Source organism: Panthera onca, chromosome B3 (assembly GCF_046562875.1).
Source record: "Panthera onca isolate mPanOnc1 chromosome B3, mPanOnc1 haplotype 2, whole genome shotgun sequence".
Classification (NCBI taxonomy): Eukaryota; Metazoa; Chordata; class Mammalia; order Carnivora; family Felidae; genus Panthera; species Panthera onca.
In genome coordinates, this window is record NC_138344.1 from 121,694,895 (window position 1) to 121,710,777 (window position 15,883).

Genomic DNA, 15,883 nt, shown 5'->3' on the forward strand with positions numbered 1-15,883 from the left:
TACTATACACAGGACAGCCCCATACCAGAATGAATTATCCAGCCCAAAATGTCAACAGTGCTAGTGTTGAGACAACTTAGTCTACCCTCCCCCTTTACTAAATAAAGCATACTAAATGCAAGTGATGTTATTAGACACATAACCTTAAATATACTTGAATTTAGAAAACTTAATCAGTAGGACTTTCAGTCTTTAGTAACAATAACTGGTGACACCAAGACTATAACATATCAGTTCCGTCAAGTCTCTGCTGTTAAGAATCCTTGGTAGATCTTGGAGATAAATAACACTTCACCTGGAAACTTGAGACCACCTCTAAAAATCAAATTAGTCAGAACTCAACAAAATCAGAACACTATGTAGTCCCCAAGACTAGTCATTTGAAGACTGCACCCTGTCACTGCAATTTTAAGCACACAATACCCACGACATGTTATTTTTCCTGTGTGTCCTTTTCAAATTCCAGCTTTTCCACAAAACCTTTACTCGTAACTCTAGTAATCTTTGCCACTGTGCCTCCCACCTGGAGGTGCACTCAAAAGTCTGCTGTTTGTAACATTTACTAAAGAAAACTTCCAGTCCATTCAACTCATTTCATCTAATTCTTTTTGCACTTAAGGTTAGTACTACACAAGCGAGCATTTGTGTGCCCTTACTTCTTTCATATCTGTATGCCTTGTACCCCCATCTTCCCTGAAAAGACTGTTAGATTTCCTTTTGTATATACACAACCCCCAGGATAAAGCAAGGAACCCAAACCTAATTCCCCCAAGAATTTTCTGCTTAAAACTTTAGGATTCATCAGCCAGGAAAATTAAATAGAAGGAGAATCAAATGTGTTTAGAGAACTCAAGCTTATGTCCTAAAATGATTACTTTCTTTACGACGAACTTAGACAACTCAACTTTTCCCGCTTGCATTCGCATGGAAAGTTTTTCCACTTAGATGGGGCAGCAAGGTCGCACACCAGTAGTAGTTACGTAACTCCTCGGAATCTCCCACTTAAACATATTTTTCTCAAAGGCGGGGACCACTTTATATGCGGTTACCAAGGCAACCGGGAACAGCAAAAATCTGAAGCGGTTCTATCTACGGAAGAAATTCTAAGGTCCAAAATTATAGTGCAGAGCAGCGACGCCTTATTGGCACGCAGCGGTCACTACAGTAGCTAATTTAAAATCTCTGTCCAGCACCGGGCCCGCTTTTTTCAAGAATCCTTGTTTCGGGACAGAGACGAGACTTCGGCAGACCCACCACCGTTAAGCCGGGCAGTCACCTCCCGCCGCTTCACTCCGCCCAAATAAGCTACTGTTCTCCACATTCCCACCGTGCCCGCGCAAGCCGCGGACCGGACGGAGAGCTCGCCACATCCCCAAGATGTTCAAGCGAAAAACACGTGCGACTCCTTGCCATCGGAGACTGAAAAACTATTCACCACGCCGAAGCTTTCGGCTCTAATCGGGGTGGGGGCGGGGGGGTACTCAACCCGGGAAACCGCTCAGGAAAGACCCCAGCTTCGCTGAGGCCTAGTCGCCCCGGAGGCCGGCAAGAGGGCCTAGCCGTGGTCGCGGCCCACGTCGCTCTGTGCCCTGAGCCAGGTCACCGCCCGGAGACAGTGGGCAGAGAAATGAAAAAGGTGGGTACTCCCAGACCCTTCCGTATCGAGGACCCCAATCAACAACCCACCTGGTGAGCGCCATCTTCTTCCGCTTCTTCCAGCGCGAGCGACAGCACCGCGGGGCGGGTCTTTCCCCTTGACGAGAAGTGGAGAGGAAGAAGCACGCGATACGCAAGCGCCTCAGCCGAAAGGCCTTCTGGGATTTGTAGTTCTTTGGACAAGAGTACGCTTTGGTTCTGTCCTAACCAGACCGACTGGTTATTGACGGGATGAGGGCTTCATTTAAGAAAGGCAGATGTACACTGTGACATGATGCAGCGTTCCCTAGGCAAAATAACGAAGGTGAGAGATGCCCTTTAAACTGCTTTATTTTATTCCCCACTCAGTCTCATTCCCCATGTAGGGAGGGATCCCAAATACAAGAGTATCCCGGGAACAGCAACGTTAAATAAAAGGGTGACAGGGTTTTAAAACAATAGGAAATTGTGGGACCGTCGAATGGAGAGTTTTAGGACGCTCTAAAAACATTCACACCCGAAACTTTTCTTTCCACACCCCGCCCCCAAAATACTCTACTGGGAAGATAGTGTGATCCTTGGTTAAGTTACCTTTACAACACTTCCTTTGTATACTATGTATGTTTGTGTTTTAGGTAGTTTATATGTTTCACTTAGATTATGGATTAAATATAATATTTGATGAACTGATAGGATAAATGAAATCTGCTTACAAATATTGGAGAAAGGGAAGTGGGTAGAGTACAGATGAAATGAGAATAGCCATTTTTGATCACTGTTCAAGCTGGATAATGGGGAAATGGATGTTCGTTATACTCATATATTGGACATTTTCCATGATAAAAAGTAGATACAATCTTTTAGTTGCAGTATAGCACACATACAGAGAGGTGCATACACTGTAAATGTGCAGCTTTTTGAATTTTCCTGAACCAAACACACTACTTTGAACAGAAGCAGCAACATCCCCTACCCAAGATGAATCAATTTCTGGTGTGACAAGATGTTATAGGCTAATCTAGTACTTTTTCTGCCCCAGACTTGGAATCAGTCATTTCTCCAAGGAGCCCTCCTTTAAGTAGGAAAGTGATATTTAGAGAAGACAATCTAGATGCTACAAATATTCATGGTTACTGGGTTGATTATTGTTTGTAAGACTTTTTAATTGGCAAAACTAAAACATTTAGATATACACACATATTTTTTGAGAAAATGCATCATGCATTTATATTAATATTTCTGGGGCAAACTTAGGATTTCACAGATTTTGCTTAACTTTGATTTTATATGCATATCTCTTCTGAAAATCTTGGTACCTATTGGCATTAACATAATTACATTTGGCAATAATGGCAATGACATAATCAATTAACATAATTGCTTCATCCTACTGTATTTATGAAATAGTTTCAGAATAACAGTACTAATGTGATTACTTATTGAAACTTAATACTTTCTGATTTTTTTTTCAATTCTTTTTGCCCTTAGAGTATATCTCTCTAGGCATGTATAGTCAAATTGCACGGCTTTAAAGTGACTTGGGGCAGGGTGTGCCTGGTTGGCTCAATTGGTAGAGCATGTGGCTCTTGACCTCAGGATTGTAAATCTTAGTCACATGTTGGGTGTAGAGATTTTTTAAAAAAAGAAAGGAAGAAAGTAAGAGACTTGGAATAGTTCCTCTCTGTGGGACTATGCCACTAACTTGATAGTTTTATTTCTTTTTGCTTTGGATTCTTAGGAGTTGCTTAAAAAAAAAAGTTTTGTGAAACAGTTACATCGTTTCAAAGCCAAAATTTACCAAGGTGGTACATTTAGAGAAGTCTAGGTTCTTTCCCTGACTCTTCTGTCATTTTCCCTTCCTCTCCTTGTAGATAACGTTTAAAAATTTTTTATGGTTTATCTTTACATTTAAAAATAGACACAAATACATATATATTTGTATGCTCCTTTTCCTTTCCTAGACATATGGTAGATACCATACACACTTTTTTCTACCTTGCCTTTATTCCATTTATTGTATCGTGGAGATCACTCCTTTGCAGTATATGGAAATCACATTGGAAATTTTGAGCAGAGAAAACACATGATCTGATTTATGTTTTAAGAAGATCATTATGACTGCTGTGTTGAAAGTGGACTCCAAGAAGCAAGAAAGGAAACAGGGAGACCAGTTGGGTGGCTTTTGTGATAATTCAGGAATAGATGTTGATGGTTTAGGGAGGGAGGTAGTGGTAGAGATGGCAAGAAGAGATTGGAATCTGGATCTATTTTGAAGGTAGAACGAACAAATTTTAATACTAGAATTGATGTGAAATATGAAAGAATAATCACGGATGGCTCTGAGGGTTTATGTTTGAGAAATTAGAGGGATGGAGTTGCTATTTACTATGATGGCAAACTGCAAGAGAGTCATATTTGTGGGAGATCAGGAGTTTGGTTTTGAACATCTTACATTTGAAATGGCTGTTAGATATAGATAGCCAAGTAAAACTGTCAAGTAAGTAGTTGTATATACAAGTTTGAAGTGTAGGGGAAAAGGTCTGGGCTGGAGACCTTTGTGAGTATAGATGGTATGTAAATTTATGATACCAGATGAGATTATCTAGAAAGTGTAGCTACAGAAGAGAAATTTTTCAAGGACAGCCTTCTGGAGTGAATTCCCATATTTAGAGATTGGAGAGATGAGAAACCAGTAAAAGAGACTGAAAAAGAATGGGCAGAAGTTTGATCAATAGAATCAATGAAGAGGAAGCATCCCTCTATCTTTTGGATCAGAAGCTATAAGATTGAGTTGCCAGTATTTATCTATCCTGGCATATAGCAAGACCCTGTGACAGGAAAGAATGAGGCCACCATGCAAAAACAAGGAGACCAGAAGGGTAAAGAGACGGGAAGAGAGATGTTGAGACCTCTGACAACATCATGGAAGTTCCTGGATTCAGCAGTGCCTGAAGACCACACCATCCTGAACTTAAAAAAAAAAAAAATTATTTAAGTAATCTCTACACCCAACATGAGGCTCAGACTCACACCCCCAAGATCAAGAGTCACGCACTTCTCTGACTGAGCCAGCCAGGTGTCCCACCGTCCTGAATTTTTTAAATTAAGTGAGCCAATAAATTATTTTGTTGGCTTAAGCTAGTTTGAATTGATTCTCTATCATTAGCAATGAAAAGGACTTTATACAATGTTTGTTTTCTGTGCTCCAGTAATACTTGTTCTTCCCCCAGTCTTAACATTTATCACACTCGATAGATTTTGATGGTTTACTTTACTACAAAGAAGATTGAATCTCTCTCCTCATCTGTGCCTGAACAATGTTGGGCAAGTCCTCAACCCCTCAATGGATATAGACTCTTTATCTGTAAAAGCATAGAGTGGGCCCAGATAATATCAAAGATCTCTTTTAGTGTCAATATCCTTTTATTCTTGGTACTTTATTCTGTTGTTTTTTTTTTTTTTTAATAGTAAACTCTGTGCAGTATGGGGCTTGAACTTACGACCCTGAGATTAAGAGTTGCATATTATATTGACTGAGGCAGGTACCTACTTTTTTCCAGTTTTTAAACTTCTAGATAAAGAGTTTTAGGGGTGCCTGGGTGGCTCAGTTGGTTAAGCGTCCAACTTCAGCTCAGGTCATGATCTCACAGTTCATGAGTTCGAGCCCCATGTTGGGCTCTGTGCTGACATCTCAGAGCCTGGAGCCTGCTTCGGATTCTGTGTCTCCCTCTCTTTCTGCCCCTCCCTTTCTCATGCGCTTCTCTCTCTCTCTCTCTCTCTCTCTCTCTCTCTCTCTTAAAAATAAACAAACATTAAACAAAATTTTTTTAGGGGCACCTGGGTGGCTCAGTCGGTTGAGCATCCGATATTGGCTCAGGGCATGATCTCACGGTTTGTGAGTTCAAGCCACACATTGGGCTCACTGTTGTCAGCCTATCAGCACAGAGCCCACTTCAGATCCTCTGTCCCCCTCTCTCTGCCCCTCCCCAGCTTGCACTCTCCTCCCAAAATAAATAAATATTAAAAAAAAAGTCTGACTTTGGCTTAGGTCATGATCTCATTGTTGGTGGGTTCGAGCCCGGTGTCAGGCTCTGTACTGACAGCTCAGAGCCTGGAGCCAGCATCGGATTCTATGTCTCCCTCTCTCTCTGCCCCTCCCCCTGCTCACATGCTCTCTCTCTCTCTTAAAAATTAAACAATTTTTTTGTGTTAATTTTCTATTCTATGAACTGTTAATACACATAACTTTGATGAATCTGAAAGGCATCATGCTGAGTGAAAGAAGCCAATCTTAAAAACATATATTAAAGTTGGCCCTTGAACAATGCAAGGATTAATTAGAGACATCAACCCTCCATGCAGTCAAAAATCCTTATCTAAATTTGAATCCCTGAAAACCTAACTACTATTACTTAAAATAAGATAAAATAACTTAAGGGGCTCCTGGGTTACTCAGTCGGTTAAGCATTCAACTTTTGATTTCAGCTCAGGTCATGATTGCACGGTTTGTGGGTCTGAGCTGCACATCAGGGCTTGGGATTCTGCTTGGGATTCTTTCTCCCTTCTCTCTCTCTGCTCCTCCCCTGCTCTCTCTCTCTCTCTCTCTCAAAATAAATAAAAATAAACTTAAAAAAAGATTTAAAAAAGATAAAGTAACTTAAAACTTACAATATGGTGAACTAGAAAAAAGAAAATGTTATTAAGAAAATCATAAGAGAAGATACACTTACAGTACTATATTGTATTTTCAAAAGTCCATGTGTAAGTGGACCATGTGATTTAAACCCATGTTGTTCAAGGGTTAACTGTATAGAATTCCATGCAGTTATTCTTGAAAAGATAAAACTCAAGTGACAGAGAGTGGTTGCCAGGAATTAAGGGTGGGGGACAGATGTGACCCCCACAAGGAAGTTTTTTTGGGTGATGGAATTGTTTTGTATTCTGATTGTGATGGTGGTTACATGCATCTATACATGTGTTAAAATTCATAGGACTGTATACCAAAAAAGTCAGTTTTACTGAATGAGAATTAAAAAAAAAAAAAAAAAAAAAAGCCTGGTCTAGCTCTAATGACCCTGTTAGAAAAGAAATGGAAAATGTATTAATTTTCTTCTTTTTTTAATGTTTATTCACTTTTGAGAGAGAGAGTGAGCAGGGGAGGAGCAGAGAGAGAGGGTGATAGCGAATCTGAAGGGGGCTGTACACTTATAGCAGTGAGCCCAATGCGGGGCTTGAACTCATGAACCGTGAGATCATGACCTGAGCTGAAGTCAGACGCTCAACCTACTGAGCCACCCAGGCTCCCCTGTGTTCATTTTCTATTGTTATGTAACAAATTATCACAAACTTAGTGATTTAAAACAACACCCTTCGTTAGCTCACATTTCTGTAGTTCAGAAGGCTGGCACAGCATGATTGGGTTCTCTGCCCTGGGTATCATAGGCTGAAATCACAATATTGGCCAGGCTGGATTCTCATCAGGCTGAGGTTCTGTAGGAAAGCCCATTCACAAGTGCATTCTTGTTGTTGGCAAAATTTCGTTTCTTGCAGTTGTAAGATTGAGGTGCCTGTTTTGTTGTGTGCTGTCAGTGGGGCTGACTCTCACCTCCTGCTGGCAACTCTCAGGTCCTTCCCACCATGGACATTTGCTTTCTTTCAGGCCAGCTGGGGCACATCTCTCCAACTTTCTCTTCTGCCGCCAGGTGGAGGAAACTGTCTGCTTTTAAAGGGCTCATTGATTAGGTCAGGCCGATCCAGATAATCTCTTTATTATAAAGTCAACCTAGGAGCACCTGGATGGCTTAGTTGGTTAAACATCCAACTCTTAATTTCGGCTCAGGTCATGATCTCACTGTTGTGTGTTCCCCTTTAGGCTCTGCATGGACAGTGCAGAGCCTGCTTGGGATTCTCTCTCTCCCTCTCTCTCTCTCTCTGCCCCTCTCCCACTGGTTCTCTCTCTCTCTTTCTATCAAAATAAATAAAGCTTTTTAAAAAAAAGTCAGCATTAAAAAAAAAAGTCAACTTTGCCATATAACCACATAATCAGGGGACAGTTGTCTCATATTAACAGCCCCAGAGATTATGCTGGGCATGTACCTAAGGGGTGGGCAGGGAGGAGATCTTGGGATAGATCTTAGAATCCTGTCTGTCACAGCATGTAAGCCAAAAGGAAAAAAAAAATACAAAACAACTATTTTGGTAAATGCAGGATTATCGATCACATTGTGTAATGTAACAAGCACAGTAGGAGTCTGAAGATATAAATTCAGGCTATAGCTTCACCAATAAACTGTGTTATCATGGTCTATGTGACATGGACTAGGAGTGAACGGTGTAGAAACAATTCTTGAGGCTTTACGGTGCAAAAGGCATTTTTATGAAAGCATGGAGACAGGACCCGAGGGCAGGAAGAACTGCATTGGGATTGTGAGGAATGATTGATTGTATACTTTTAAGTTGGGGGGGGGGGGGCGAGGGCGAGTAGAGATAAAGGAAATTTCTGATGAGATTTTTATATGTTAAAGAAGACTTACGGGATCCTGGAGGTCTGGCTATAGTCAAACTGAGCTTGCTTTCTGCCTCTAGCAAAACATTAACATTAAGGCAGTTGTGAGTTCCTTGAGGAATGTCATACTCTGCCTGTCTTAATAATTTATCAATGGGCTACAAGTAGTAAGGATATTTAATTTTATCTACATTTCTTTTGCCATTGTTCTCCTCATCAGTCGAGATGCTTCTCTGGGCCCCGATTTTATTAAACTTAATATGCTGATCGTGTTACATGCTGTACATCTATCATGGAGTGTTTAATTGAGGTAGTGCAGGTGAATATGTTTACTCAACTCTAAAGCGTTATGTAAATATATTAGTTATTACTGTTAATATTTTGGTTGACATTGATCTGCTTTAACCTCTGCTCCACGAATGTATTATTTCTAGAAAGAGTATAAAAGAGCAGCAAATTAGACAAGGTCCCAGAAGCCAAGATCAAGGAGCTTAGATTTAATTCAGCAGGTGATTTGGAGCTGAAGGAGGGCTAAAATAGAGGGCTGGGTCACAGAAACTGGCAATAAAGACAGTTCTTAAGTCCGAGTGGGTTTCTATGGTGATGAGAGACAAAGGAGGCCACTGAGGACAAGGTTAAAGTAATTAACATGGGAAGTCCGTAAGATACCGACCAAGACCAGGGATGCTGAATTGAAAGAAAGGGGCGGAGAAGTGTTTCTACCATCCACTCTCGTTTCTCACAGAAGCACCTGCGTGTGAAGCATTTCTACCAGTCATGGTCCCTCACTGTCCTTGGGGTATATGCAGAAGAGCAACTGACTTTAATAACAATCTTGGCAAAACATAATTAAGAAGGCAAATCTACTGCACAAGTAATATGATATTATACCCCGAGGCCAAGCCCTTTATTCAGTTGTGTAGGTGAGGGGGTTTGTGTTCCTCTGTGCTGGGTCTTCCTGCCACACAGCCCTCCTTACCCAGGTATTAGCAGCTCAAAATGGAGGGCCCCACGTGGGTCAGAATTGGTGCTGCTCCAGTTGGCCAGGACCCATCTGCTCACTCCACTCTTGGTATTCCAGGTAGAGGGGAAAATTCATTCTCACAGAAGCGAGGACCTAACCTGATTCCTAACTAGCTGTGACTCTGTAGCCGCAAGTGAGGTGACAGGGTGGAGTGGTTAAACACACAGATTGTGAAGTCAGTGTCCAAAGTGGTTAAACACACAGATTCTGAAGCTCCTCTCCCGACTCGCTTATTTACTAGCTATGCGTCCTGGGCATGCCACCTTGATGAGGGAGCATGAGGCAGGCTAAGGGACAAAGAACAAGCTAGCACAACCCCCCTCCCCCCCCCCGACCCCCAGGTGGAATATGTGTGATATTCCTCAGACACTCCTGGCTACCCGAGAACAAAGGAAAGGGGTTTAAGTACTTGCCATGGTGAAGTGGGAAACTAAGGCAAATGAAAAATTAAATTCCCTTACTGACTAGAGCCCATTGACAAGTCCTTGAGACCGGCAGAGTGACCTCTCTCTAGGACCTTAGCTGCCTCAAGGATGACATTTTGCTGGGGGCAAAAGAGAACCTTAGCTTAACATTATCCCAAACTCCAGGATCCTGCAAGTCAATTTCTTTTATCTCAACTTCTCAAGATATATGCTGGCAATCATGCTCCAAGCTTATGGCCCTCCATATACACCTGAAGGGTCTCGTGACTGATGTTTTATTAAACGGTAATAAATGGCGTTTTCCTATCAACGGCTAGCCCCTCAAGGTCCTAGAAACCTTGCTTCCAAATACCTTAGAGACTTGCTCTATCCCTGATCCCCTCCTAACCTGAGGGTATATAATGAGTTACCTGTCAGGACCCCAGTGCAGCTCTTCCTGCCAATGGGTCCTGTCCCCATGCTTTAATAAAATCACCTTTTTACACCAAAGATATCTTTAGAATTCTTTCCTGGCTATTGGCTCCAGACCCCAAGAACCCCCCATCACCCCAAAACTTCATCAACCTAACTTCTCTCTCAGTTTGCTTACTTATAACTGTTTGCATTTCTGTGATGTTGGTTGTTATTTCTCCTCTCTTATTTGTGATTTTATTTATTTGGGTCCTTTCTCTTTTCTTTTTCATGAGTCTAGCTAGAGGTTTCTCAGTTTTAGTACTTTTTTCAAAGTACAGCTCCTGGTTTCATTGATCTGTTCTATTGTTTTTTTTTTTTAGTTTCTATATCATTGATTTCTGCTCTAATCTTTATGATTTCCTTCTTTCGGCTGGCTTTAGGTTTACTACCAGCATTTTTCACAGAGTGAGAACAAGCAGTCCTAAAATTTGTATGGAACCACAAAAGACCCCAGATAGCCAAGGCAACCTTGAAGAAGAAAAGCAAAGCTGGAGGCATCACAATTCCAGACTTCACGTTATATTACAAAGCTGAAGTAATCAAAACAGTATGGAACTGGCACAAAAATAGACACATAGGTCAATGGAACAGAATCGAAAATCCAGAAATGAACCCTCAATTACATGGTCAATTAATCTTTGACAAAACAGGAAAGAATATCCAATGGGTAAAAGACAGTCTCTTCAACAAATGGTATTGGGAACACTAGACAGCAACATGCAAAAGAATGAAACTGGACCACTTTCTTACACCATGCACAAAAATAAATTTAAAATATATTAAAGATCTAAACATGAGACTTGAAACCATAAATATCCTAGAAGAGAACACGGACAGTAACCTCTTTGACATAGGACCTAGCAATTTCTTTCCAGATATGTCTCTGTAGGCAAAGGAAACAAAAGCAAGAATGGGGCGGGGCACCTGGGTGGCTCAGCGGGTTAAGCCTCTGACTCTTGGTTTTGGCTCAGTTCATGATCTCCACAGTTCTGTCAGTGCAGAGCCCGACGCAGGGCTCAGCCTCATGAACTGTGAGGTCATGTCCTGAGCTGAAATCAAGAGTCGGGACGCTTAACCAACTGAGCTACCCTGGCACCTGCCTCTTAGTTTTGATAATTCATTAGAGGGACACACAGAACTCACTGAAAGGTGTTATCCTCATGGCTTATTACAGGAAAAGGATCTAGATTCAGATCAGCTAAGGGAAGAAAGAAATGCATAGGGCAGAATCCAGGAGGATTCCAAATATGAAGCAACCAGCTGTCCTCTCCCTGTGTAGCCAGGACAGCATTGCTCTCCTGGCAGTGATACATGACAGTCTTCAGGGATTATTGCCAACCAGGCAAGCTCACCTGAGCCCTGACATCCAAAGTTTTTACTGGGTCTCCATCATGTAGGCGTGACTGATTGCTTATGTGGCTGATCTCAGTCTATAGCCCCTCCAGACATCTACTGATACTGGGTAACCTAGACCCCTACACTAAAGCACATTGCTGGACTTTCTGGCCATCCCCTACCCTGACTATTTGATGTGCCCAGTACCCACCCTAAATTATATTTTTAGACAATCTGGTGACCCAAGACTCCCAGGCAAACAACGATGCCCCTCTTAAGCATGACATTTCAAGAGCTTAGAAATTATTCCCCAGAAGTTGAGGACAAAGGTCAGATCTCTGTGCAAGGTTAAATTCTTGACTATAGAAACCTCGGAAACATTATGTTAAGTGAAAGATGTCAATCACAAAAGGCCAGATATAATTCCATTCATATAAAATTTCCAGAATAGACAGATGGTAGGGACAGAATGATTAATATTTACTGGGGGGGGGGGGAGGTGCTCTGGGTGGCTCAGTTGGTAAAGCATGCGACTCTTGATCTTGGGGTCATGAGTTCAAGCCCCAATTTGGGTGTAGAACTTACTTAAAAAAAATTTACCTGGGGCTGGGTTGGGTAGGGGGTGGAGGATGGAAAAGGTGAGTGACTACTAGTGGGTACAAGGGTTTATTTTTGGAGTGTTGAAAAATTATATAGTGCTGATGGTGGCACAGCTTTGTGAATATACTAAAACCCACCAGTCTGTGCACTTTAGAAGGTGAATTTTATGGTATGTGAAATATATTGCAATAAAGCTGTAAAAGCAAAGTCAAGTAAAATGCAAAATTAATAAAATGAATAAATAACTGAATAAGAAGTATGACATAGTATGCCTTCATTAATTTTTTCCAAATTAAATTTAGAATTATTTTGACAAGTATTTAAAAAAATTTTTTTAATGTTTATTTTTGAGAGAGAGAGAAAGAGAGAACGAGTGGGGGAGGGGCAGAGAGAGAGGGAGACACAGAATCTGAAGCAGGCTCCTGGCTCCCAGCTGTCAGCACAGAGCCTGAGCAGGGCTCGAACCCATGAGCCAAGAGATCATGACCTGAGCTGAAGTCAGATGCTCAACCGACTGAGCCACCCAGGTGCCCGAGTATTTTTTTTTTAATGTTTATTTCTTTTTAGAGAGAGAGAGAGAGCATGCGCACGCGAGCGCGAGCATGAGTGGGGGAGGGGCAGAGAGAGGGGGACGGAGAGGATCCTAAGCTGGCTCTGTGCTGACAGCAGAGAGCCCAATGCAGGGCTGGAACTCACAAATCATGAGATCATGACCCTACCCGAAATCAGACACTCAATCGACTGAACCACCCAGGCGCCCCTGTTGAGTACTTTTTGAAAAGCTTTTAGGAATATTGTTATTGAGTTGACCATGAATTAACTTAGATTAGCTGATATCTTTACATTTTTATGTTTTAGGAACACTGTTTGGGTTCTGGCTTATTAAAATCTTCTTTCATCACTTTCAATAATATTTTGGAGTTTTCTTTATATAGATTGTACCCGTCTGTCAGGATATTGATTCCCAGGTATTTCATTTCTTTGTTATCATGAGTGCAATATCTGTTTTTATATTGTTACTAAAGATAACAGTAATTTTTATTAGACAAACTGAAATTGTTCTGGAATGCAGCAATTTTTGAGTAGAATCGATTATTCGACTCTAGATGACTTAAAGTTAGGGTGAACTTGTATGTGGTGGGACGGGCTCCTGCATTTCCTTCCTGGGACCGAGCCGAGCCGTTCTTCGTTTTGAGGTACAGGAAAGCAGCTTTGCCGTCAGCTGCTTCCCTCCCTGAGCTCTGAGACTTCCTGTTTAAAAGCACTGCAAGACCTGCTGACCCCATTTCTTTTCAGAATTAATTATTCTTTTTGAAAGCTGGCTCTAACCTGAAAGGGATTTGAAACGTAAGGCTCCAGTGGGGATGAAGCTTTAGACCCAAGATAACTATTCCTTTTTCTGTTGAATAGCCTGGCAGGGGAACAATTTGCCCCCTGCCCTGAGCGCTGTCATTTGTTTTGATCATTTTCATTCCTATCGAGTGTGCTGCCGGCTCAGAAGGCAGCCATCTGATATCTGAAGTGACTCCTTACATTACTTCCTTGTCTCTTCTCTAGTAGCAAGATATTCCACCTGAATATCCCCGATTGTGGATGAAGAAGCTTCAGTGTGTGTGCTTGGCTATGGATTTAATAACCCTAAAGGGGAAAATACTAGCACAGTAAGAATAGTTATTTGCTGATGAGCTCCTCTGTGTCTGTTTAACTCATTTGCCCCTTAAAACCTTATGAATAGTTAAAACTCTTTTTTTTTTATGAGAAAGAGAGAGAGAAAGGGAAAGAGAGCGTGCAAGCTGGGGAGAGTGACAGATGAAGAGAGAGAATCTTAAGCAGGCTCCATGCTCAGCATGGTGCGTGACATGGGGCTTGATCCCACGACCCTGGGAATTTGACTTGAGCTGAAATCATGATTCAGACACTTAACCAACTGAGTCACCCAGGCAACCCAGTAGTTAATTCTTATTATCTCCATTTTACAGACCAAGTAATGGAGGCTTAGAGATGTTATGTAAATTGCCTGATGACAAATAGAAAGTGACCAATCTGGACCTTAGTTCCAGAGAATATGATCTTAACTACTATTCCATACTGGGCCTGGAGTGGAAGAGTCTAGTTTTCTTTATTTTTTTAATGTTTATTTATTTTTGAGAGAGTGAGACTGAATGGGAAGGGGCAGAGAGAGAGAAAGAGAGGAGAGAGAGAATCCCAAACAGGCTCCATGCTGTCAGCACAGAGCCCGAGGTGGGGCTCGATCCCATGAACCATGAAATCATGACCTGAGCCAAAATCAAGAGTTGGGTGCTTAACCAACAGAGCCACCCAGGCACCCCTGATTCTACTTTTCTAAGAAATCTGGAGTCAGACTTGAGTTTGAGTCCCGCCCCCTTTGCTTCCTAGCTCTGTATCCTTCAGCAAGTCTACTTACCTCATAAGGCTGTGAAGATGATGTGAGATAATGAATGAAAAGTTCTTACATGCTTGGGTCACAGTGAGTGCTAAATGGTTATCTGCTGTTATTCTTCAAAAATTTATCAAAAATTTGTCAGAAATTTTTTTTCTTAAAAAAAATTTTTTTTAATGTTTATTTTTGGTATAGAGAGAGAGACAGACAGACAGACAGAGCATGAGTGGGGGAGTGGCAGAGAGAGAGGGAGACACAGAATCCGAAGCAGGCTCCAGGCTCTGAGCTGTCAGCACAGAGCCCGACGCAGGGCTCAAGCTCAGGGACTGTGAGATCATGACCTGAGCCAAAGTTGGAAGCTCAACTGACTGAGCCACCCAGATGCCCCTGAAAAAAATTTTTTTCTGTACCAGCAAAAAAAAAAACAAAAAAAAATTTTTTTTTTCTGTACCAGACCCTGTGCTAATTTGGGGGACTCAGTGAAATACTGATAGCCCAAGTCCTAACAACCAGTGGATTGGTCCATCTGGGGCTTGTGGACTAAACCTGGTCTTCAGAAGTATTCTGTTTGTCCCCCACACATACACTTTAAACTTTTTGAATTAGTTGCAGATAATTCAAAATGGGGAGATTTCAATAAAATCTGGAATTACCACTGCTTTTGGAAAACAGCGGAGCTGGGCCTGCGTGCTCCCATGGTGGCAGTCCTCTAGAATGCATTTGGTCATGTGGCAATGTGGGCCACAGACCCCGCCACCCCCTGTTGCATCCAAAGCTGAGGGAGTCACTGGCTGTTCATTGTTGCAGCTGTACTGCTTTTCTTATGATAGAAGTAAAACCTTTCATTTACCTAGGATGCTCTCAAAAGAGATAAAAAAATGGGTCGAAGTGGCTGCATGATTTCAGACAAATGAATGATCTTTTTGTTTAAAAGCCAGGATTATTCTCATGTCTGACCGGCTTCACTTATTTTGATAATTTGCTTGGCCTCTGTAGGCATATGCATTTGCAGCCCCTGGTGTAAAAAGGTAACCTCACAATGTGATGAGTGCCATGCTGGAGGTAAGCCCAAAATGCTTTGGAAGTACCAACAAGAGTCCCTTCACCAGGTCTGGGAGTTCAGAGGATGCTTCCTGTAATATCTATCACCTGACCAGGGTCATATACTATTAGTGGGTGAGGCCTAGAAGGACAGTGGCAGAGGTTTAGGCAGTGGGTGGGGTTGAGAGGCTGTTTAAGCAGATGGAACAGCTTGAGAAAGTTCTCAGAGGTAGCAGCAGCAGACTTTGGATCTTCTTTGCCTATTGACCTGCCTTTGACCTTCTACCCTGACCCCTTCTCAGAAGGGGTCATGTCCCTAGCTGTTACATCACTAACAAACAAAAGATGACTGAACCTGGTCAATGGCCAAGTCCTTCTGGTTCCATATACCAGCTGCACTCACATCTTCACATTTCCCTGACTTACCAGAAGGACACACGTGTACCCTGGGGGACCACCTCTCA

At 42.0% G+C, this 15,883-nt stretch overlaps 2 protein-coding genes across 2 annotated transcripts in view; one reads left to right on the forward strand and one right to left on the reverse strand.

Annotated features, from left to right (window-relative positions):
- The window catches only part of SNW1 (SNW domain containing 1), a 33,334-nt gene extending 31,549 nt beyond the window's left edge, over nucleotides 1-1,785 (reverse strand). Inside the window, exon 1 of the mRNA XM_060620413.2 lies at nucleotides 1,687-1,785. Within this exon, the coding sequence (XP_060476396.1) occupies nucleotides 1,687-1,700 (14 nt within the window). The 5' untranslated portion in view covers nucleotides 1,701-1,785. The remainder of the gene's footprint in view (nucleotides 1-1,686) is intronic.
- A 60-nt stretch (nucleotides 1,786-1,845) lies between these two features.
- The window catches only part of ADCK1 (aarF domain containing kinase 1), a 152,838-nt gene continuing 138,800 nt past the window's right edge, over nucleotides 1,846-15,883 (forward strand). Inside the window, exon 1 of the mRNA XM_060620416.3 lies at nucleotides 1,846-1,960. The gene's annotated coding sequence lies outside the window, so the exon portion shown is untranslated. The remainder of the gene's footprint in view (nucleotides 1,961-15,883) is intronic.